The sequence below is a fragment of the Phodopus roborovskii genome, unplaced genomic scaffold (genome assembly GCF_943737965.1).
Source record: "Phodopus roborovskii unplaced genomic scaffold, PHOROB, whole genome shotgun sequence".
NCBI lineage: Eukaryota > Metazoa > Chordata > Mammalia > Rodentia > Cricetidae > Phodopus > Phodopus roborovskii.
In genome coordinates, this window is record NW_026125410.1 from 50,818 (window position 1) to 74,330 (window position 23,513).

General features: G+C 39.5%; 1 protein-coding gene across 1 annotated transcript in view; it reads left to right on the forward strand.

Annotated features, from left to right (window-relative positions):
- LOC127215285 (integrin alpha-8) overlaps positions 1-23,513 on the forward strand; it is a gene marked incomplete at its 5' end in the record, with an annotated part of 131,197 nt that overhangs the window by 36,225 nt on the left and 71,459 nt on the right. Inside the window, one exon of the mRNA XM_051175660.1 lies at positions 21,368-21,413. Coding sequence (XP_051031617.1) covers positions 21,368-21,413 — 46 coding nt within the window. The remainder of the gene's footprint in view (positions 1-21,367; positions 21,414-23,513) is intronic.

The following is a 23,513-nucleotide window of genomic DNA, read 5'->3' on the forward strand; positions in this document are numbered from 1 at the left end:
TGAGCATGCTTATAAAAGCTGAAGGCATGGTATGCCTTAGATGCTTTGATCTGTCAACTCTGGGAGGTGCTAAGGGATTTGAGTTTTGAACCCAGCACTCTACTTTCCAAAATATGTTCCAGAGTCTTGGTTGCCACACCTGTAGCAAAGGTGTATGCTTTTCCTACTTGAAAAGAACCTTTATCCAAACTTGCATATTCAACTTCTCCTCACATTGATATCAAACTAAGCAGCGGTTCTCTTTTCCAGATTGTTCTTTTGTTGTTGCTACCAATGTAAGGTATGAATGAACCACAGACTACTGTCTCATCTGGGAGAGCTGAGTGAGGAAGGCACATTGAAAATTATTTTATTTTATAGGCACCAGTCTATAATTATTAGAAAACATCTGTGTACTCAAATTAGTGTTTTTCCAAGTATCATTTAAAATACACTATCAAAATTAAAAGTCAAAATGCATTAACCTGGCTTAGGCAATTAAAGGGATATTTATATTAAGTTAAAGGATTATCTCAAGTTGTCCTCTAACATCTACATGTGTGCTAACACACGCGCACGCACACACACACACACACGCACACACACACACACTCACACACACACAGAGAGAGAGAGACAGAGAGAGACAGAGACAGAGAGAGAGAGAATGACCCTTTAAAGAGAATGATCTCAAGACAACACAAAGGCAGAAACTCACCAGTCCTCTAGAATGTAGTATCTTCACTCACCTCTGCTTTCTCCTCCCTCTCCTCTCCTGATTTCCTCTCTGTCCTGTCCTCTTTTCTCCTCTTCCCTACCATTTTGTCCTCTCCTCCACCTTCCTTTCCTCCCTCCCTTCCTCCCTTTCTTTCATCTGTCTCCCTCCCTCACTGGCATGTCTTCCTCCTCTCATTCTTCTAGCTTCCCTCTTCTCTTCTCCTCTTTGTTCCCCTCCACCCCTCTGTCCTTTCTCCTGCCCTCTTCTCCTCCCATCCTTTCCTCCTTCCTCTTCTCCTTCACTTCATCCCCATGTCCTCTCTCCTTTCCTTTCCTCTCTCCTCCATTTGCTACCATCCTCTTTATATCTCATGTTCCCCTCTCTCCCCCTATCCCTATATATCACCTCTCTTCTTCTTCCATCCCTCCTTATCACCTCCTGTTATCGTCCTATCCTACACTTTCCTTCCCTCCCTTCACTGTGGTCCCCTGTCTCTCTAGACCAAATTTCTCTATACACGGGATGAGCTGTTTCCACTCCCAACTCCAGAGATGACATATTCCACTCGAACACACTTGAAGTCTGCATCTCATCTTAATCCACTGGGACTTGGACAGACTCTGAGACAAAGCGTGAGATTTTCCAAAATAGACAAGAATTGACTTGTAGATTATGCAGGCATCCCAATAAACATCCAGTATGGCAAACTTACCCAAGTCAATAAAACAAAAATGACCCCAGAGAATAATAATGATAACAAGAAATGATAAAAACAATAAAAGGAAAATACTACTTGAAATGGAATACTGATTTTAAATTCCTCAGCCTTGTTTTTATGTTGGTTACTTTAGTTTAGAGGCTTAGAAGAAAGATACGTAAGACACTTCATTCTGTCAAATAGTATGTGTTTGGCTCTGCTATGGACTATGCACTGTGTTGTGGCTAAATAAGCTGCTGCCTTCCCAAACTTAAAATTGTAGGCAATGCTTACAGCAAGGCCAGAGATTGATGTAATTGGTAAAGTGAAGCTCATTCTTATTTGGTGGCTGCTCCTGGCTGTTTATAGAGGACCTCTAGGTTGATCTCATATGAGGACTGAGTATTTAACAGCCATGTAGGGAAGGCAGTGAGGGAACATGACTTCCTGAAACAGCTCAGAGGCATCCAGATTTGCTGGCAAATCACAGGGCAGAAGACAAAGAGAGAAGCACACTGACAAGCCATTCAGGCAGTCCTCTTCAGTGATGGGAAAAGGGCAGCACTGATGTTTTACACTAGCTTCAATGAGGGAATTGGATAGATGGGGGGCATGATATAGTTCAGTGGAAGATGAGAGGTACCTCTATCTTGTTTGTGACAATATGGTCATGAAAATAGATGGAGAGCATCTTGGTAGGTGAGTAACTGTTATATGCACTGGGTAAGGGGAGGATGGATTTTTGGATGTGCTTCCAGTTTACAGACTTTAGCAACTAGCTACATGGTGATATCATTCCATTAGTTCAAACAGTAAATTCTGAGGAGTTCCAGAGTTATGGCAGAGGTGATGATTTTTAAACATTGTGTGGCTGGGAGGACTTTGGCCATCCAGGGACAATACATGGTAGGGGTGTGGTACGTTGGGAGCATGGAGCTTACCTAAGGCAGCAGGCCCAGAGCACACCTGCTGTGTGATGTACCAATCAGAGGGGCAATTCAGACACAGTAAGATTTCACATCTGTAAATTACCATATAGAGTCCTGCTAAAGAACCTTCTTAACTTGCTGAACATCTATTACTCAGTCCTACCAAATTAGACAGTTTTCATGCTAGGATGTCAGGAAACCCATTGTGTATTTTTCGTATTTCTGTTCTCTCTCTCTCTCTCTCTCTCTCTCTCTCTCTCTCTTTCTCTTTCTCTCTCCTCTCCCTCCTCCTGTATTGTGGTGTGTGTGTGTGCGCGTGTGCGCACGCACACGCACACACACACACACACACACACACACACACACTCACTCACATATTTATGTGGAGACCAGAGTAAGATGTCAGGTGTTTTCCTTGTCTCTGTTTTATTGCCTTGAGACAGGGTCTCATTAAACTGGAAGCTGGTTGCTTTTACTAGGATGGGAGTTCTTAGGATCCATCTGTATCCAGCCCACAATGCTGGGGATTATACATACATACATACATACATACATACATACATACATACATACATGATCATGCCCAGGATTTTTCTTCTTTTTCATCTGGGTATTGAGTGGAGCAAGGACTTCTGTTCACTGAGCCATCTCCCCAGCCCCCATATTATGACTTTCTCAATTTTCCTCCAGGAAATCCATAGAATATGAAACATTTGCAAATTTGTGAAATACTTATATTTTGAAAATGCAGCTTTCAGGGGAAATAGAATAGAATAAAATACATTCACAAAATTTTAAAATATTGAATATGCTTGTGCATTTAATGTATTATGTATGTATGTATTATGAGAGAAATAGTGTTAGGTTTTAGAAATTTTACAATCATTTGGTCTTGATTATATGCATCACCAGAAGAAAGTGCCCAGGCTCCACAGTTTCATAAACAGGCACCTTCAACTCCCTGATTACTTCCAGAACATGAGCTAGTTCCAAAATCAAAACTGATGCACATGATACGCATACTGGTTTCACCCAGTCAAGGAGCAAGTGAGGGCAGAATCCAGCAGGGAATTCCTCCACCAGGGAAGTCTGGAGGCACACTCGAGAATTCACACACAGGCACATTCTTCATGCCTTCTATCCTAAGCTAATCAGAAATGCAAACAGATTTGAAATTCTAGATTTTGACCAAGTCAACTTCTTGAAGTTTTCACCAACTAGAAAACAACTAAAAATGGTGCTTACCAACAGTGATGGCAACTGAAGTCACTGATTGAGTTACAGGGGCTTTGACTGAAATGAACACTACCCCTTAGTGTAATACCAATAGGCTCAGCAGTATAACACTTCAGTTGTCTTTATTGCCTACTACATAGCCTCTCTGGGCAGCCTGCTATTAGACTTCCTATGACAGGGGCAGGGCACACACATTGCCTCAATCCATAAACAGCAACAAGAACTGTAATGTTCTTAATACAGCATGGCTGCTTTTTTCAGAGAGAAGGGGGGGTGTTACATGCTTTAATTCATCAAGTTCAATATGCAATATGTCTGTATTTGAGAGGGCCATTATGTCTCCCTGTCTTTGGAAGAAGTGATGTGAGGATTGAGCAAGCATGGGGCCAATTGTATTATTAATATTTTTGCAATTATAAGCATGAGTGTGTATATGGGGGGGGTTGCACATGTGTGTGCCAGTACAAGTGACCTTATGTTCATGTAAACTAGCCAAGATCATTGAGTGACCTGCACATCTGAACTGGGACTTGAACTCAGAACACCCCTGTTCAGATTCCCACTGATTGTCTTGACACTCAAGGGGCCATTTGACCTCTGTGAGCTTCTGCTTCCTAGGTGTGTTTGCAGAGTTGTGTGTATTTATTTGCACTTCTAAGTTGGGAAAAGATTCTTACAAAATACCGTGTGTATCTTAAAATAGAAATGGAATCTGGTTGTCATAGACAGAGCCAAAACCACTTTGTCACAGGCATGTTTGGTGATAGAAGATTTTGAGAAATTATATTCTACTAGTCTGACTCTCCTAATACCTAGCTGTGTAAGAGTGAGCAAATATCTTAACCTTAGTTTACTTGCCTATGAAATTAAACACAAATGTGTGGATGTAAAAGTTAAATGGTGTAGGGCTGCAAAGATAGCTCAGTGGCCAAGAGAATGCAACTGTACAAGTATGAAGACTTGAGTTCAAATCTCCAGCACCCACATAAAAACAGGGAGTGTCTACTTGCAGCCCAAGACAATAAGGGTAAAGACAGAAGGGTTGCTGGCTGCCAGCCTAGCTCTAGAGAGACCTTGTCTCAAGGGAGTAAGCTATAGAATGACAGAACAAGACACCCATTGTCCTTGTCTGGTCTATGAGCATGCACACCTATCTATATGCAGATACATACAACACACAAATTGGTTAAATTGATACAAATTGAGATCACATGAAATTAAATTGATGTTATATAGAACACTTAATGAATGTCCATTTTACTTTTAAAATTATATATTTTGGAGGTCCACTTTTTTCTTTGAATGTTAGGGGAGCATTCTTTTCTTTTGCTTGAATAAACAAACTTCCATGGTTCACTTGGTTCACTCTTTTAACCTATAGGGATATGTTTGCTTCCTTAACCCCAAACAGGGAGACAAGTCAAGCTACAGCTACTGTGAGCCCCCTGGGTGGCAATCCTTCAGCAGAAATGTCCCCTATATCCTGTAGATTGCTATCCCCTGTGATGATACAGTCCACCTGTCACTTCCACCCCTGGGTGGGAGATGAACCATCAAGGGCTTCTCTCCGGTCTGTCTGTGTTTTGCTGGGTGGCAGAGATAGGAAATGTACCTATTTCCCAGCCCCTTATTCATTTAAATATGTAATTATATTCAAATTAGACCTGCCTATGTGATGGCAATGGAAATGGAGAGGGACTTCTAAATTGTGTAAATGAAAGGTAGACTAAACACAGGAATGACAAGCTCTGACTAATACAGAGGAGTAGAAGAGAGTGAGGAAGAAGTGAGCATGAATGATAACTTGGATATTGATGCAGGATAGTGGGGAAAAGTCCATACCATGTGAGGGGAGATGTAGTTACAGAACTATAGAGACTTGATTATAAAAATAGCATGTGATATTTTTCTCTTGCACTTATGGTATCCGTAAGTGTTGTCACTGCCACATACACATAAATAGGAGTCACAGATACTTCCATCTGAAAACCAACATGGAGATGCATTTAACTTTCTATTTGGTCCTCACTGGAGGCCAAGGGCTGACCAGAGGGTCTTGTGTACATTAATTGAGTGAAAACATGTCAGAGAAGAAACAGCTGTGATAGCTGGGAATCCTAAAATCCAGTGATCTGGTCTAATCCTGTTAGCCACGATTACATAGCAACACAGCCTGCCAAACACATAGGCCAGGCATCAGAGGATGGAGGAGGGAACTGCAGACTCTGCTGAGGAACACAAATCTCACAAGCAATAAAAACTGGAAAAAACGTGGGCTGAGGGCCAAGACTATCATTGTCTTGTTCAGGCTCCTAATATACGGTGATTATATCACGAAGCCATTGCAGACAATTACACTCAATGAAATAAAATGACCCATCTGTTTTAATGAGGGCTGGGGAGAGTGGAAGTAGAAGGGGGTTGGGGGGAGAAGAAAAGGATAGGGAAACAGACAGAAAGTAAGAGAGGTATAGGGTGACAGAGGGTGACAGAGAGAGGGAGAGACAGACAGACAGACACAAAGACAGACAGACAGACACAAAGACATAGAGAGAGGATAATGTAAGCAAAAAAGTAGGCTAGATCTACACATAAAGGGAAACAAAGGGAGCCTTGATCCAAAGGGAATAATTTATTTTTGTCAAACTTTAAGGACCCTTAAAACCATTGATCTGCAGCTGAATTGAACTGCATTCAAATTATGTAGTGAAAGCTTATGACTCACTTCTCATAGTGCTTCTAAAGCATGTGCGCAAAGCAAATGTGACACTCTTACTGAGGCACGGTGCTCATGAATTCATTATAAGACATTAGAAATTAGAATAATGTAATTCTTGTTAACATAGCCTATGAGTTTAATGGAACTGAATTATTAATTCAGCTGAAGGAGTTCTTGAGTTTGAACCAAGCCAAAGGAATACAGAGGTAATGGTCCTCAGTTTATGAGTCTCCCCATCTCCCTTAGCAGTTCCCCATTGCTGAGCCTTGCTTTCACCATCTCAAAGTTAGATAGATATGTAAGTTGCTACTCCGAAGGTCTGACTCTCACCTGTTTGGTTCTATAACCCACATCAAGGCACACCTGCCCACCACACCTGCTTCTATAATATTGTGTTGTTCTCTAAGGATTTGACTTTGAAAAAAAGAAAAAGGGATTTAGGGAAATTATAATAACTTTTTCTTAAGTACTTTTGGGAAAGTTTTAGATTCATAGAAAAATTATGAAGACACTCATATCTCATGATGTGTCCGACTCAGAGTCCCCTGTGCGCGGCGGCCTATATAACTGTTGTTCAACAGTCATCAACTAATAAAGAGATCTGTTAGAAATTCAGTAGGGCTTAATTATTTTTAGGTCTTGCATCCTTCTTTCCACTCCATATCCAATCAAGGGTCCAGCACCGAATTTCGTCAGGTTTTCTTATTTCAGTCGGATACTCCCTTGGGTTTTTTTTTTGTTTGTTTGTTTGTTTGTTTTGTTTTGTTTTGTTTTATTTACTGTCACAACCTTGGCACATTTGCATATTGGTCAGGCATTTTGAATAGGACTGAGCTTAGCTTTGTAAGATGTTCTCCTATAATTAGACTGAGGCCATCAATTTGACAAGAATAGCACCTGGGTTCCCTCTGTCAAGGGAGTGTGATGCCATTGTGTTCTTGTACCTGTTTTGCTTGCATAGGGGCCATCATCCAAGTTTCCCTGCTAGAAAGTTTCTTATTTTCTGTTACAGTGAGTATATTTAGAAAAATACTATTAGACCATGGAAATAGCTTGTTTCTTTCTCCTGTGTTTCCTCACTAATCTTAGCATCCATAAATAAGACTTGTCTGCAGAGTTATTACTGACAAACTGAGCTGTATTTAAATTCATTCTACATTTAAATGAATTCATTGTAACTCTAATATAGGAAAATATATAACCATTTATTTATATACATTTATTAATACTGTTGTGGAATCATAGATAGTTATTTCATTTTTGTCATATTCCATTCCTATGTCTACTTATGTTTCTGAATTTGTCCCACATTGAGTGACTTGGGAAGCCTTTTCATGGGCTTCACTGACTTTTTGAAATTGCCCATCTTTCTATGAGCATTTCCTTTGCCTAAAATACAACATGATATTCCAGGATCAGTGTGTGTGTGTGTGTGTGTGTGTGTGTGTGTGTGTGTGTGTGTGCATTTTCTTTGCAGACCTTACATCCAGATAGTCTTTAATAAGTCACAATTATTTCCTTTCTTTTTCCTTTAAGAGTGATATTTGGCTATCAAGATCTGGACACCAAGTGTTCACATGGCTACTAGAATGCCAAAGACAAAACTTGTAATGTGCTGAATTAAATAGGCTGCCTCGTCCCATATCATCTGTTTACTGGGATTCCTTTCCACATATTCTATCCACCCCCAAACCACTCATACTATTTGAAATCAGAAAATTACATATTTTAACACATAGCTTAATTTGGTGAGTCAGAATTTCTTTGCTGCATTTGTTAATAACAGGTACTCAGGCAATATAAACATTGCTCAGCTAATGTCTAGAACAGTCACTAATTTTCTTTATTATTAAAAATGATAGATTATCAATCATGTAACACTGAAGAGATAATGTTTTGAGGAGGGCAATTATTCATTGATTCAATAAATACATACTAAGCACCTTCCAAGTGCCTTGCACCATTCTAGATGAAGAGGATACAGCACTGAATTAAATAGAGAGTCAGCTCCTTGGACCTGAGTTCCAAGTCTGGAGGTGACAATAGCTACAATGGGATCCTGACAAGTGACTGTGATCTGGAGCCTCAGTTTCCTCATTAGGAAAACAGACATAATAACTAAGAGTAATTTCCTTAAAGGGAACTTTTGGGGATTGTTAGATAATATGCATAAATTAACTAGTATATTTATTAATATTAGCCATAAATGAAATAGTAACACTATGTGGGTGTAATTTATGCCTTTAAGGACATTGTCACAGAGACAAAGCATCCAATAGAAAGTTGAATATGGATGAATTTGGGGGAGGGCAGTTTGGGAGAAAGCTCAGTCATAAGAACTTGTTATACAAGCATAAGAACCTGAATTTGATTCCCTAGATCCCTCATCAAAAAGGCCTACATGGCAGCATATGTCTGTAATCCCAGCAACGGGATGTGGAAAAAGGCAGGTGCCCGGGGCTGGATGCCAACCATCTTAGAGTGATTAACCAGTCCCAAACCAATGAGAGACCAAACAAGGTAGACAGCTGCTGAAGAATAACCTCTGAAATTGCATATACACCTGTGCACAATACATGAACATACATGCAGACACACACATACATACATACATACACACACACACACACACACAGTGTTTATAAGATGATCAAAGACTCTCTATGGGAGAATTAAGTTAACAAGGTCACAAGGTATATGCTTACACCCACACAATTATATGAAGAAGTAACCTAGAAGAATCCAGCATGCGCAAAAAGACTCAGAGACAACATGTCAAGAGCTCTTACCATGATAATAACAATAAAGATGACTTCCTGTCATAGACAGATTGAAACAATGAACAGAAAGAGAAGACACAGATGAGACCCCAGCAGAGGGTCATATGTCTTCCATATGTTATGAACATCATTTGAAAAAAATCATTTCCTACTCTCAAGAAGCCTTCATTATATCAAGGGACAAAGACTGTGAACTAACTGTTTGAGTGATACTTGGGTGAGGATGAAAGACTCACACATTTCTAGGTCTGAAAGAGGCAGACACTTTTATAAAGGATTTTGGCATAAGTAGTGAATATTAATGTTTCTATTTTGCATAATGAAAACATTGCCAAATTGGTCATTGTTAGTGTACCTAAAAAACAAATTAAAGACACCCCACTTTGTGTTGTTGGGTTATGCAAAGAAAGAAACTCAATAAAAACAAAAGGAAATACTGTCTTATTTTTACTTTTAAAGCAATTTGCCCACATTGATATGAGTATAAATGGAGGAGTATAAATAAGTTAAGGTAGATGTTTAAAGATCTGGAATCATTTGTTAAATAATTTATACTGTGTTAGCAATATAATGAGAAATAGGGTGCGTTTAATATCCTATTTGAAAATATCCTCAGTCTTAACAATAAACAGAATAATATGTTAATTTATCTACTTTTTACCTCTTCATCATTCAAATATGTTCTTATGTTTACAGGTGTGTTCACAAATGTTCTTGCCACTATTATCCAGGGCCAAAAAAAAAAGGTCAATATTTATAACATGTACCCATTTTCATGCTGTAAAATTGTCTACAATGACTAATTAGTTATAAGAATTATACAATTGCCCTAGGTACAACTGAGATGAAGCCATCTTCCTTCTCCAGTCCAGACACTTGTAAATATTCTAACTTCTTACTTTTGTGACATATTGCTAACACTATGCAGGAGGCTCCCATCCTTCAGAAGATGGCATAGGAGCCACTGTGAATATTTCTCGGTTGACATCACAGTTTTATTGTTATTAAGATATGCAAATATCAAGGTTGGGCTAATGATTCAGTTAAGGAGGTTTGTGCTATGCAAGCATGATTACCTGAATTTGATCCCAGAACCCATGTGAAAACCAAAGCCAAACAGGAACAGTTGTTTACACATGCAATTCTAGCACTGGGTAGGCAGAGACAGGGTGGTTCCTGTCTGTTAATGCAATCTTTGAGCCCTGAGAGACAGATTCTCAAAACCAGGGAGGGTGGCTTGTGAGGAACAGCAATGTGGTCACTTTATCTACAGTGTTTCTAGTGTGCACTTGAGGAGGTGGCCATGTTGAAACAGTGTACATCCAAAGCTGTATCACCAGCCTTAAAACTAAACATAACTTCCCCATACCTGAATCTTGGTCTAAGCTAAAACTTACATAAGTATTTGGTGAACATTTCATCCCAAAGTCTATGTTATAGCATATTTAAATAATATCCGATTTGAAAGTAGTAAAACTGTGGCATTTTCCACCCCAGATAAAAGAAATCAAATTGTATGGCTATTACATTTATGTACAAGGTGCCATCTAACAGATTAAATTTGAACTAATTTCCTTCTAATTATCCATAGTGTATACTTGCTTCTTTCTGAAAGACATGGTATCACTGAGTAAAATAAGATATAACTTGCCCTTGATCTTGCTTGTAAAGACATACCTGGTAAAATCCTCATGCCTTGCCACAGCTTCTTTGAAGCAGGTTAGGGGCAAGAGTGGCATATAGAACTAGAATAAGCCTAAATATGGCCGTGCTTAGGATTTCACATTATTTCTTCCCTCCTATTTTCCATTCTTTCTATAAGTGACTTAAATTGATTAATATGCAATGAATACTATTTTAGTGTCTTTCTTTTTATGCATACCTTCTGTTTTAAAGCCTTGGTACATCCTGGCCAGAAAAATGGCACAAGTTTTTTTTTTCCACTTAGAAACCCAGGTCAAATGTTACTTCCTCATGAAGCCTTTCTTGACTATTGAACCCCTCCCCTAGAAACACACATCTCAGATGGAAGCTATGCAAGCTTGTGATTATTTGATAAATGTCCTTCTTGAAACCAAGGAATGAATATGGCTTATTTATGTTGTAGTCTTGGTGCTTAAAACATTGGCTGATACCAAAAAAAAAAGAAGAAGAGGGAAAAAAAAAAACAGATAAAGACTAGGTGGATAAATAGATTGAATTAATTAATTAATGAGTATGAATCAATATGCCAACTACTTAACAGGCACATGCCTTTGCCTATGAATCTCTTTAACTTGTCACTGGCTTCTAACCCTTCTGGAACTTAGTCATTTTATCTCTGTGTAGAATGAGCATGGGAATATAAGTAGAGATAGTGAAAAATGAATTCAATACCTCTCTCCTGGTGGGGGGTTCCACTTAAAGTGCTAATTCATTCTTGTCAGCTTTGACCCTTGCTCCTAGCTTTATCTCAACTAGACTCATTAGCTCTTCAAGATGCTATAGAGCTGTGTTAGGTTTTTAACATCTATGAAAAAATACAAAATAATTTAAAGTAGAGAATAATTGTTCGACTCTTAGCAGTTTTGGTTCATCATGGTGGGAGAGATGGGAAAACTGCTTACACAAGAGAAGGTAGGGAGAACAGTAGAGGAGTGACAAGAAGACCATGGGAAGATGCAGCCCTCAAGGACACAACTTGGGACTCTTCAGATCTAAAGTCTCCAAGAATATGCTTCCTCAACCAGACTCCATCTTCCACAGTGACACTTCTCAATTTCTGTTCAAATTTAAATCTACCTGTGGATCAAACATTGATAAAAATCAAAGCCCCAGAATTAGTCATCTCTGAAAGTGACCTCAAACACACACACACACACACACACACACACACACACACACACGCACACACACACACACACACACACACACAAGTGTACTTTACTAATCAGCTAGATGATTCTCAGGCCAAATCAAGTTCAATATTGACATTAACCATCATACCAGGTAATATAAAGAATACCACACCTGAAGCCAGGAGCCCATGTTCTCCCTTCTTCACCAGCATGGACCAGATTTATACTATTGGCATGTGTTAACCTTGATTTATCTAACCATAAAAAACCTCAACCGGAACAACCCTCACCATCCAGGATTATTCAGGAGGCAATTTGAAAGCTCTAAAATTATTGTAACTAGTCAATCATTCCCATTTCTCAACATTTCCAGCCAAGTGGGGGTAGCAGGATGGTGTTCAGCTTCAAGGCTGAAGTCTGAGCTCTCTGCTTCAGACTCGGTCCTGTGTTCTAAAAGGATGACTCAAACAATGAATGCCTAAAGCTTCCTATGAAAGGGTCCGTGTGTGTGTGTGTGTGTGTGTGTGTGTGTGTGTGTGTGTGTGTGTGTGCTTGTCCATATATGTGGAGCCTAGGGTTTGATGTTGATATCTTGTTCAATCATTCTCATTAGTTTTTGAGACTTACTGATTCGGCTGAGCTAGTTGATACACATTACCATCTTAGACTTTTACATTGATGCTGGGGGTTGGGTCCTCATCTCTGTGTGGCAAGCACTTTGCTGAGCTAACACCTATGCCTGAAGTGGTCCATTTAAAAAGTAACCAGTAAAGTCCTTTTCAGCCCTTTTCTATTTGTATTGTTAATGGGACTTTTTCCATATGATATTCATCTTAGTAATTTATTGATATTTTCCTAGGATGCTAGGGCTCATTATCAAAAACACATTAGCCATAAGAGGTGTTTACAGGAGAATGAATGAAAAATAGAATAGCTGGAATCTGGCCAAGCCTTAGATGGAATTGTGAAGTTGATAGAGCTCATTTGAGGATGCTCAGAGTCTCTCTGCTTGTTTTCCTTTCCATCCATGAAATCTACAGAAGTGCCCCTATTTCAGCTTCTCTCAGCATATGCTTAAGATGGATTGAATAATATCATTGTCATCAATTCAGGAGTAATTAGGAGAGCCAAGTTATACCTAGAAATTTTGATGCTACAGATCTTGGCCTATGTGATTTATTGTCTCTCTTTTGCTTTTCTCATGCTGTGGATGAACCAAGAGCTGTATACATGCTAAGCAAGCACCCCACCACTTAGCATTCTGTCAGCTCTTGGCCTTAGTTTGGTGAGCTGTACACTGGTCTCTGAGTGCCTGAAGACTTAAAAGCACCTATGTCCTGCCCATTGATGGGCCTAGGAGGTTAGCAAAGTATGGCTTGTGGTCTGTGTTCAATAAAATGTTGAAGAATGAGGTGCCCATGGCATGGAGCCACTGGTATAAATACCATGCCTGCCTGCCCTACTCCTCTTCAATCTGTATTTTGTATGTTTACAAAACCACAGATGGGTTTGGACAAACAAAAAACAAAACAAAACAACAACAACAACAAAAACATGTATTTCCTTCCAGTCCTGTGGACAAGAAGTCCAAAACCAAGATGGTAGTAGAGTTGGTTCCTTCCACAGCTCTTGCCTTTGTTGTGTTGACCATCAAGTTCCTCAAGCACTCTCATGGTCTACTGTGAATATGGTTGTTTCCTCTTACAACATCAGACCTATGAGATTAAAGCCTACCGCATGATATCATTTTAAATTGACTAGCTTCCCCCCTCCATATATACACACACTCCAAGGTGCTTCCTAAGGAAATTAGAATTCTGACATCATGAGATCTGTTTATTTTATATTTTTTTAATGTAAAAATAGTTTAGCATCTCTACTCCTCCCAAAGCACCCATCTTACTTTCATATCTTTTTTAAAAGTATACACTTCAGTGCATGATACTTAGGAGTTTTTCCTCAGGCTGGATATGGGTGTCTTGGGAACTTGTAGCTTTTTGGGGGACTGGAAACTCATTTCCTATATGCTGAAAAAGGACTCTAGTCCTAAAGTAGCAAACTTTTCTTCAGGACTTTTGGCAGATGCCTGGGCAGTACAAAAACACTATATATCAGTGTGGCCCATGACAAGTACCAAGTGACAGTGAAAGCAGAAAGTGGGGGATGGGTGGTTTTTGCAACCACGGGATGCTAATAACATGTAGAAAACTATTTTCATGAGGCACACTCATTGTTTGATATTCTGTTCTGATTTTTTGTGGGATTTTTTTAAAAGGGAAAATAAACCCTTTGTAAATTACAATGCCGCAACCTAATACCACATTCAAGCTCATAAATGTTTTTCTTCAGAGTTCATTTGGAAGCATTTCAGACAGATTGTTAGCATTATTGCTTTTTGGGATAAAATCATGCTTTTTTTTCAAACATTTCTTCCTCTACCCATAACCTTCCCCTCAGTAATATTTTGCATGTTGTGATAAAATAGCAATCTATTTTTAGATCGACACATTTGCCAAACTTAAGGAGACTCTAATGATGGCTTGCCACAGACATGAACTGTTTTTCTACTACCCTAAACACCAATTGCTCTATTTCCAGACTTACACACTCCCATCTTTAACCTCAGCATTTTATAATAGGTGTCCAGTTCTGTGATTTCATTTAGTATCCTCACTGTGTACAGAGAAACAGATCATGATGGGTCCCCAGAATTTAAGGAAAGCCCCCAGATTTTATTTAACTGCCTTTGCTGGTGTTTATATCCTTTAGGAAGAGGCTTGGCAGAAACAGACCCTGGAACAATGATAAGCAGGGCCTGAAAAAGAGTCTGTGATGTAAGGGCAATAATAATCCCAAAACAAGGACCAAGAGTCAGTAGATTCAGTTACAGAGGTGATGGCCAATGTGGAAACACACACACATACACACACACACACACACACACACACACACACACACACACACACACACCTCTGCATGCTTGAGGAAGGCTACAATACAAAGTAGAAAAGGCTTGGATTAGGCATGAGAACACATAGAATAACGTTCATCTAAGCCCAAAAGATTCTACTGTGCACTTTACTTTCTCATTTTATGACCTTCAAAGCCTCCGTCAGAGATGTGTTAGTGAATGGAGACTGTTCAAGGTCATGCAGAAGTCAGTGGCAAAGGGAAACAGGATCTGGAACTCCTAGTTCTTCACCTCCCATCCAGTAAACTTCCACTTGATAGACAACACTGCATTTAAAACAGGGTTTCGAAGGTTCTAGAGGGAACTCAAGGAGAGACCATGTGCAAATCAATACTGCCCTAAATGTAAATGAGTTATTCCATACATATATAACCACCTATACACACATTTATTGTGACTTTCCAAACTCGGAAACAACTCTGAAGTCCTTTAGCCTTTAGTCCTTTAGACAATCCAACTGCGAGCTGTGTGACATTAACCAGGCATGGAGGTGCATACATGTAATCCCAGCACTTGGGAGTTGGACATGAGAGCATCTGGAATTCAAGGTCGTCCTTGGCTACATATCAAGTTCAAGGCACAAGGCCTGGGCTATGACAGAATCTATCTCAAAAACAAACAAAGGATAGCAACAACAAATTGCATTATATTCCATGAAAATTATATAGGTTTCTCCTCTCATAAACCAGGCACATGAACTCGTGGCCTTCCAGCAGTCCTGCCCAGTGCCAGTCTTTCATCCTTCCCATTTAAAAGGCTAAAAACAGTATTCCATTGCTCCCTTCATTTGTAATACTTTGATGACTAATGAAGTTAAATATCTTCCTATATATTTACTGGCAATAAATGTTTTATGTGAATTCTCCCCTTATATATTTTATGAGTGTGTTCATGGTTTTATCAACCTGTATGAGTTTGTTACAGATTAGGCATAAATAATAACCACAAATGTTTATTTTTAACCAAGTGCCAAACACTCTTGTGAACATTGAAAAATACTAACCTTTGATCAAGCTGACAACATGGTAGCAATATTTCCCTGCTTCTTTCAAATATGCTCGATGTATTTGCGTATTTGGTAAAATTATAATTTGAGGATTCCTGTACAACTTCTTTATTTTCTCAATATTTAAGGTGCGACATCTTGGGTTGTATTAACCTTTTTCTGCAACTATTGTCTTTCCATATGTGTTCTTTTTGGGCATTCATTTTTTTTATTGTGTGGAGGATATGTGTACCCATTAGAAGCCAGTGTGGGATAACAGGAATCATGTTATTGCTCTCTGCCTTATTGCTTTGGGCCAGGGTATCTCACAGAACCAGGAGTTAACCATTTCAGCTAGTGTAGGTGACTAATTTGTCCCCAAATGCTGGAGTTAAAGGCATATGAAGTCATAACTATATTTTATTTGGAAGCTGGAATATGAAGCAGATCCCCATGTACCTACCCACTTAATTCCATCTTTCCAGATTTCTTTGGATATTCTTATGGCACCCCCTCTTTCCAAAAGTACCCCCCAAATTAGTAAATACTGTGCATGTGTGTATATGTGTGTATGTGTATATTTATGTATGTGTGTATGTGTGTATATGTATGTGTGAATGTGTGTGTGTGTGTGTGTGTGTGTGTGTGTGTGTGTGTTTGAAAACACATGTCTGGCAACCAGAGATGGACAATGTGTGTTTTCCTCTGTCACTCTCCATCTTTAGAGATGGAGTTTAGAAAGAGTCTCTCTGGACCAAGAATACAGACATACAGCTGGCCTGCCTGACTAGCAACCCTCAAGAAGCACCTCCTCAGCATCTGAACTTGGATTCTCTTGCTCACACAGCAAACACTTTGCCCACTGAAATAACAGTAGATATTTTTGAGTTCCAAAAAAAAAAAAAAAACAAAAAACAAAAAACAAAAAAACAAACAAAAAAAAAAACTGTCTGATGGCCTTTGGTGTGGCTGACTTAAGATTTGTGTGTTCCTCAGGACAATGGGACAAGAAGAAGGTTCTAGAGAGAGGTTACGTGTGAGAAAGGTTGCCTGGCCTACAGTATTTCAGCTCTTTTCAGCTGAAGGAGATACCCTTCCTTGTAAATGAAGTCCGCCTGCAGTCCAAGCCCTCCTTTGGAAAGCTCAGTGCTTCCCTTCCTCCTTATTTAAAAATAACAGTTTTGGAGACTACAAAGACCTAAGCATAGCTCAGCTCTGGTGATTTCCCATTTCAGGGCTCTTTTACTTGCCAACTGATCCTACATTTATGCTAAGTCCTCTTTCTGTTTCCTTAAGAGTACACTGTTCTTCCATCCAGAGGAAAACAAACTCCACTCCTCAGGCCAGTGAGGCCATGACAAAAGCCTGAGGCATTTGGAGAACGCTTTTTGATTGAGTGGAAAGAACTGATTTTAGTTGCCAGTTATTTCTTCCAGAAAAACAAAACAAAATAAAAACAGCTAATGTGTATATATGGACAAGGGCAGCATTTTTTCATTTGTTTGTTTTCCAATTTGCCTCTGAGACATTTACTAATGGGAGGAAGTGAGTGTGAGCTCATAGTATAAGACCTGTTATCTAAAAGTAAGGGAGTGGGGAGAGAGTATATAAAGTTATAGATCCACAGATCAGCAGCAAAATTACTTTGCCTCCAGAACATCATTTCATCACCTAAACCACGGAGCTGGTGACATGGTTCAGTGGATAAAGGTGTTTGCAGTCAAGCTTGATGATAGGAATTAGACTTCTGAGAACAACATGGTAGAAAGATAAAACTGACTCCCACTTAGTCAGAGTTGTGTAGGAGTACTTAAAGAGTATTGCTTCTGGATATGCATACATATTTGTGATGCATATATACATATTCAAATATGCATATACATACAATCATGTCTTCCAGTGGACATAAATGATACATAAATATATAAGAGGATGCACACACGAACATCCATCTATATCTGTGCGATACAGAGAAGCAGAGAGAAAAAGGAGAATCTGTACGGTACTTATCAAAACCAGTCCCATGTTTTAGAAAGACAGATTGGTTAGAAATGAAACCAGCAAATCAATTCTCCTCCCTTAGGGAGATCTGTCCAACTTGGGATCCTGTGCATGAATGATTCCAGCCTTTTCCAGCAGGCACAATACCAAGATGGGGGTCTCAAAAGACACGCAAGCTTCTCTGGTAGACAACTGTTTTCTTGGCCTCTGAATAGCTGTGGCTATATTCTCATAAAGAAAATTTGGGCCTATTTTGCCTATTAATTTCATTTTCCCAGAGATGGAAAATTCTGTCTCTGTAGCAGAGGAAATACAGTGTGCCTAAAGGGTCAATCCTCTCCTTTGTCTTTGTCTCTGGGATTCTTAGCTCTAATGACAATCTGACTGTGGCGGAGCCTCTGTGCCACTCTCTAGACTTGGGAGGGTATGTGTACATGAGTACACTTCTTCCAGGACAGCCAAGGGCACATAGAAACAGCAGAATCCCGCCCTGGTTCCCACTAACCTATTTGCATAAGTGTTGCAGCCCTTCCTGCTGCTTACCTTTAGAATGTGATCACAGTTGCATTCATGCTCTTACTTGGCAGGAAGCTGCAGGTCTTGATTTTGCATCTGGCCTGATCTTACCAGAAGCAAAAATTTATTTCCTTTTTCATTTATTGCATTAAGTCTTTGACTATGCAAACTCAAGAATTCCTGCCATAGAAGGGTTTATAATCTCATGTTCTTTCACTTTAATTTTTATCAGATAATTCTCTCTTTCTTGTGTGTGTGTGTGTGTGTGTGTGTGTGCTCATTATAATGGTATGTACATGTGTATGTGTGTGGTGTATTCTCGTGCATACATGGCCATGAAAAGGCCAGTAAAGGACATTGGTTGTCTTCCTCAATTGCTGCCCATCTTACGGCCTTCTCACCAAAGTATAAGCTTATAATTTCTTCTAAGCTGGCAGGTCATTGAGTTCTTGGGATCCACCTGTGTCTGTTTCCCAATGATGGTGTTACAGTATACAGAATATTGTCTGGTTTTTGGTTTTTGTTTTGTTGTTTTTTGTTGTTATTGTTTTAACATGGTACTGGGGATTCAAGTGCAGGCCCTCATGCTTGTGGGGCAAGGACTCTGACCCTTTGAGACACTTCAAATACAATTTTTAAGTTCATGTCCTTATGTCCAAGGTCCAATATTTGGATATAAATATTTCACTTTTCTTAGTGCCAAAAGCAAAGCTCACAATCCCTCTTGAATCAGTTTGCGTAATAGAGTGTCCATCTGCTGTCATGGCAACAGTTGCAGATTCAAGTGAGACTGCCCATGTGACACTCATCTCAGGTTTGGAGCCTATGAGTACACATCAAGAAAAGTTCATGTTCTTAATGTGTACTCACTTAATGCGGCAGTTAAAAAATGCACTAGTATCCTCAAGGAGGCACCTGTAACAAAGAATATGTGCGAAAGTAGTCAGGGAAGTTGAAATTCTAATGTAAGTCATTGAGACAGCATTTAAAACTGGGAGACTTACAAACAAAGGCATCATGCAGGAACTGGCTAAGCTGCAGCTCCCTTTCCAGATGTTTCTTTAATTCATGGCTCTCTTTAGATGACCTGTGTTTGACTTTCTCAAACAATAATATGCACAGTGCCACCTCAGAATCAAGTCCTATTTTCCTATTCCAGACTGTGTTTACAAAACAGAACAGCTTTGTCTCAGGTTTTAATCTTGGATATGTTTGAACCCATTTCTTAAGAGAAAATATTCAATGAGAATTATTGTATCTTAGACTGAGTTTTCCCCTCCAGGAAGACATTAAACCAAGAACTAGAAAACAAATTGTGCATTGAAGGAATTAGCCTGTAAAACATTGATAAGGAAAGGATGAAGGAAGCATCCTTTCAGAAAGGATGGATGCAATGAGGAGAATCACAAATCTGGATGTCACTGTAGGTAGCTATGGCTTTCTTTGGCTGGAGACTAGAGGGATACACCTCCAAGTGAACCCATTTGGACAGGGACCCTGCATGTCTATTGCCCAGTTCCAGCTCCCAGCCCTAAGTGAGTAATCCTATTCCCAGGAGTAAACCTGACAGAAAGAACCAGACAGAAAAATGACTGTCAAGACAGTGTGGCACCAAGTCATTTTGCTGTAAAATCCCTTTGCACCCATTTAATTCCTCTATCATCCTCCTTGTAGCATGACAAGCTAAGAATCCTCCTCATCTCCCTACTCATCTTTCTCTTTCACTAGAATTAACCAATTATAGTTTGAACTGTGCATGTTTCACTCTACAGCCCATGTTCCTCCAAAGTTCACTCTCTGTACATTCTGTAGATGTAGCCAGTGTCATTTCTAATTTTGTCCTTTTCCACCAATAATTACAACTGTGAATTAGATAGAGATAGACTACTTTGCCTAGGTGGGACAAACCACTCAGACAGTTTGTCCCCTCAAAGAGTCCAAGAGTTCACTATTGCTGTCACTCAGATATACATCTGACCTGGTCATATGACTATCATGTAAATATCTTAATATTCAGTGTATTTCTCTATAAGCTACACTGCTGGTTAAACTTTCAAATTGCCTCTTAGAAATCATTGGAGAGAATTTTTGTTAAAATACTGGACTGTCTGTGTGCTATTTACTGTTACTATTGTTACTGAAGATCATCAGAATAATATTTCAGTTATTTCATGTGGTGTAGGCTGCTTCACCAAAACAATACTTATTAACCACACTCTCCGGAAAGAGGGGGAGGTGGTCTCAGAAAGACACTCAGACTGTGCTCCTTTGTAGGCAATGATTCTTGCTTTCTAGGGTTGTCCTTGGTAAGAGTGAAATAAGACAGCATGTATAATGGGTCAGGCCTATAGTCCTCAACTTGCACTTTTCCCCTTTGCCTTTTCTTGGGTCATCTGCCTTGAATCTAGAGAATGAGTAAAACGATACCATATTGAGTTTGCAAGCATATCTGAATCAGAAGGTATTTGAAAGCCACTCATTCATGTGCCATATTGTCCTTACACTGAAGCCCCAGAGTCCTCCAAACTGTCATAAGAGCTGTGTGAACTCTTCCTGTTTTTATGGTTTCTCTGTGCATTTGGCACCCTGGGACATTGTACTTATTGCTTCAGACTTTGAGCTTAGTGAAGATAAGGCTGAGCCTCCCTTCTTAGAAACGCATGGGACAGGAGTCTTGAGGGGTCTGCTTATTCTCTTTTCTGGTTGTGAAATATGCACATGCACATAGTGAGAGATCTAGAGATGGGACCCCAGCATGTACACAAAATGCATTTAATTTGTTTTACATACCATATACACACAGCCTGAAGGTACTTTTATTTTTTTAAATATTTAATATTTTGAACATAAAACAAATTTTCACTTGTAGCATCATGTTGGTGCCCAAAAAGTTTCAGGTTGTGGGAACATTTCTGGGGTTTTTGAATTAGGAATGTTTGATTGCTTCTAAAAACTTATGCATGTATTTTGCTTTTGCTTTTTTGTTTTTTTTTTTTAAGATTTACTTGTAGGAGCATTTGGAAAAGGGAAAGTAGCTGTCTACAGGTATGTGGTTGCTGGTATGTAAATATTCATCTGTTTTAAATGTATTTTCCTCACGTTGGTAGTTTTGCCTCTAAGGCTCCAAAGACCTATTCCACCTGTTTATCCTGAAGAATGTTCCTTTGTCCTTTTAAAATTGTAGGTGTATTTTTCCTTCTGTTTTGCATGTTTCTCCTATTTCTACATATTTTTATTCTCATGCTTTGTGAGCAAACCTTCAGATCCTAACAATATAACTGACATTAAGGCATTAAACTCTTCACATCAGAAGATGGGCCATGTTTTAGATGGGTCTGAACTTGAACTATCTATGCTTTGGGAGTCATCAATGTCCATAAATACAGGACAGAATTGTGGCAGGGAGAATTTACCCTCACTGCTACATCTAAGTGTGGACAAGAAGCTGGGAATAGAACATGCCAGGAGTCATACATCCCCTCTAGAAGCAAGCCTGCAGCAGCACTAATACAACATACCTGGGTTCAAAACCTGACCCTTCCACATGCTAACTGTTCAGTCATTTGGGGGAAAACTCCTATAGCAGTGGTTCTCAACCTTCCTAATGCTACAACCCTTTAATACAGTTCCTCATGTTGTGGTGACCCCCAACCATAAAATGATTTTCATCGCTACTTTATAACTGTACTCTTGCTACTGTTATGAATCATTTGGAGATAGAGGTTTACCTAGGGGGTCATGACCCACAGGTTGAGAATCATTGTCATGTCCCCTTCCAAGCCTCTGGTTATCATTTATAAACTAGGATTACAATACATACCTTAGGAGATTACTTCTGTTCAAAGGTGAGGATCTGTATGCAAATTACGTTAAGTAATAACTGGTTAGGTAGTTGAGCTTTCTCAAAATGTTTAATATGAATCCAAGGAACTAGGTCAGGATTTCAAGACAAAATCATACATGAATGCCTGTATACATACCTGCATGTGCAGGTGTCCAAGGCATGTGATGCTAATGTGGATAACTTCCAGAGAGGCCCAAAGGTTAGCTTTTCTCAAACCAGCAAGCTTTTCTTCCTCAACCCCAATAACTGATTTGTGTCAGCTATTCTCACTTAGGATACAGAGAATCTGAGAGCTGAAAATCCCATCACCTCTGAAGTAAGAGGCTTAGACTTATTATGGCCATAAATTTATACCACACCAAGAATCCTGCTGTCTGCCACATTCCAAATCTACCATAACTCCATGCCAATCTCATATTTTCCATGAGCTGCTCCAGCCAATTTCTGGCACAGGACACAAATGCATGCCAGTCCTTGGAGACAATCCTGTCACAGGAAGCTCTGCCAAAGAACACCCCAATATCCATGCCAGAACCTTCTTCTCCAACTTTGAGGGGATTATCACCCCCATTTCCTCCACTCACTCCCCTTTCTTCTCAAAGGTGATTGTCACAGCAAATATCTTGTATGACCATTTTATCATTGTAGTCCCCCACCCCCAATGCAGTTTTGAAAACAAAATAACACAGGACAGTAACATCAAGAGTCTGGCAAGAAATCCCAGTGACACCCCTGTTGTTATCATGAAACTGAAGTAGCTTGCACAGCATTTTGCCCCTTGACATGACCCTCCCTTCTGGCTGTCAGAAGAAACCTATTCAGCATTGCATTAGTGGGACACTTTGGAGATTTTGGCTCCCAGCAAGTATTGCTTATAATGAAGTTTCAAAAACTTCTCCACTCTCCTGCTCTATAATTTACTCTCTTGTCTTGTTACCCTCTCTAGAGTGGCTACAATGGCACTCACATCCATCCCTCACCTTAGATACTACCATTAGAATCACCTGAGAAGTGTTTGAAATTCCAACCCTGGCCCTTAACCCAAAGTTTCTAGTTCTATTGACCCATGATGATGTCTGGGCATACTGTTTGTTTGGAAGTTCCCTGAGTAATTACATTGCACAGACAGGATTGCAAACCAGTTCTCTGGATGAGGTACAGAATTGTCCTGTAAACCCACTTTTATGTGCTCTTAAACCTGCAAAGCTTAGATAGAAAATTATCAATCAAGTTGAAAACTTATCATTGAGCCAACAAAATTCAAAAGCCTCAAGTACTTATTATGAGTCAATGTATCTTGG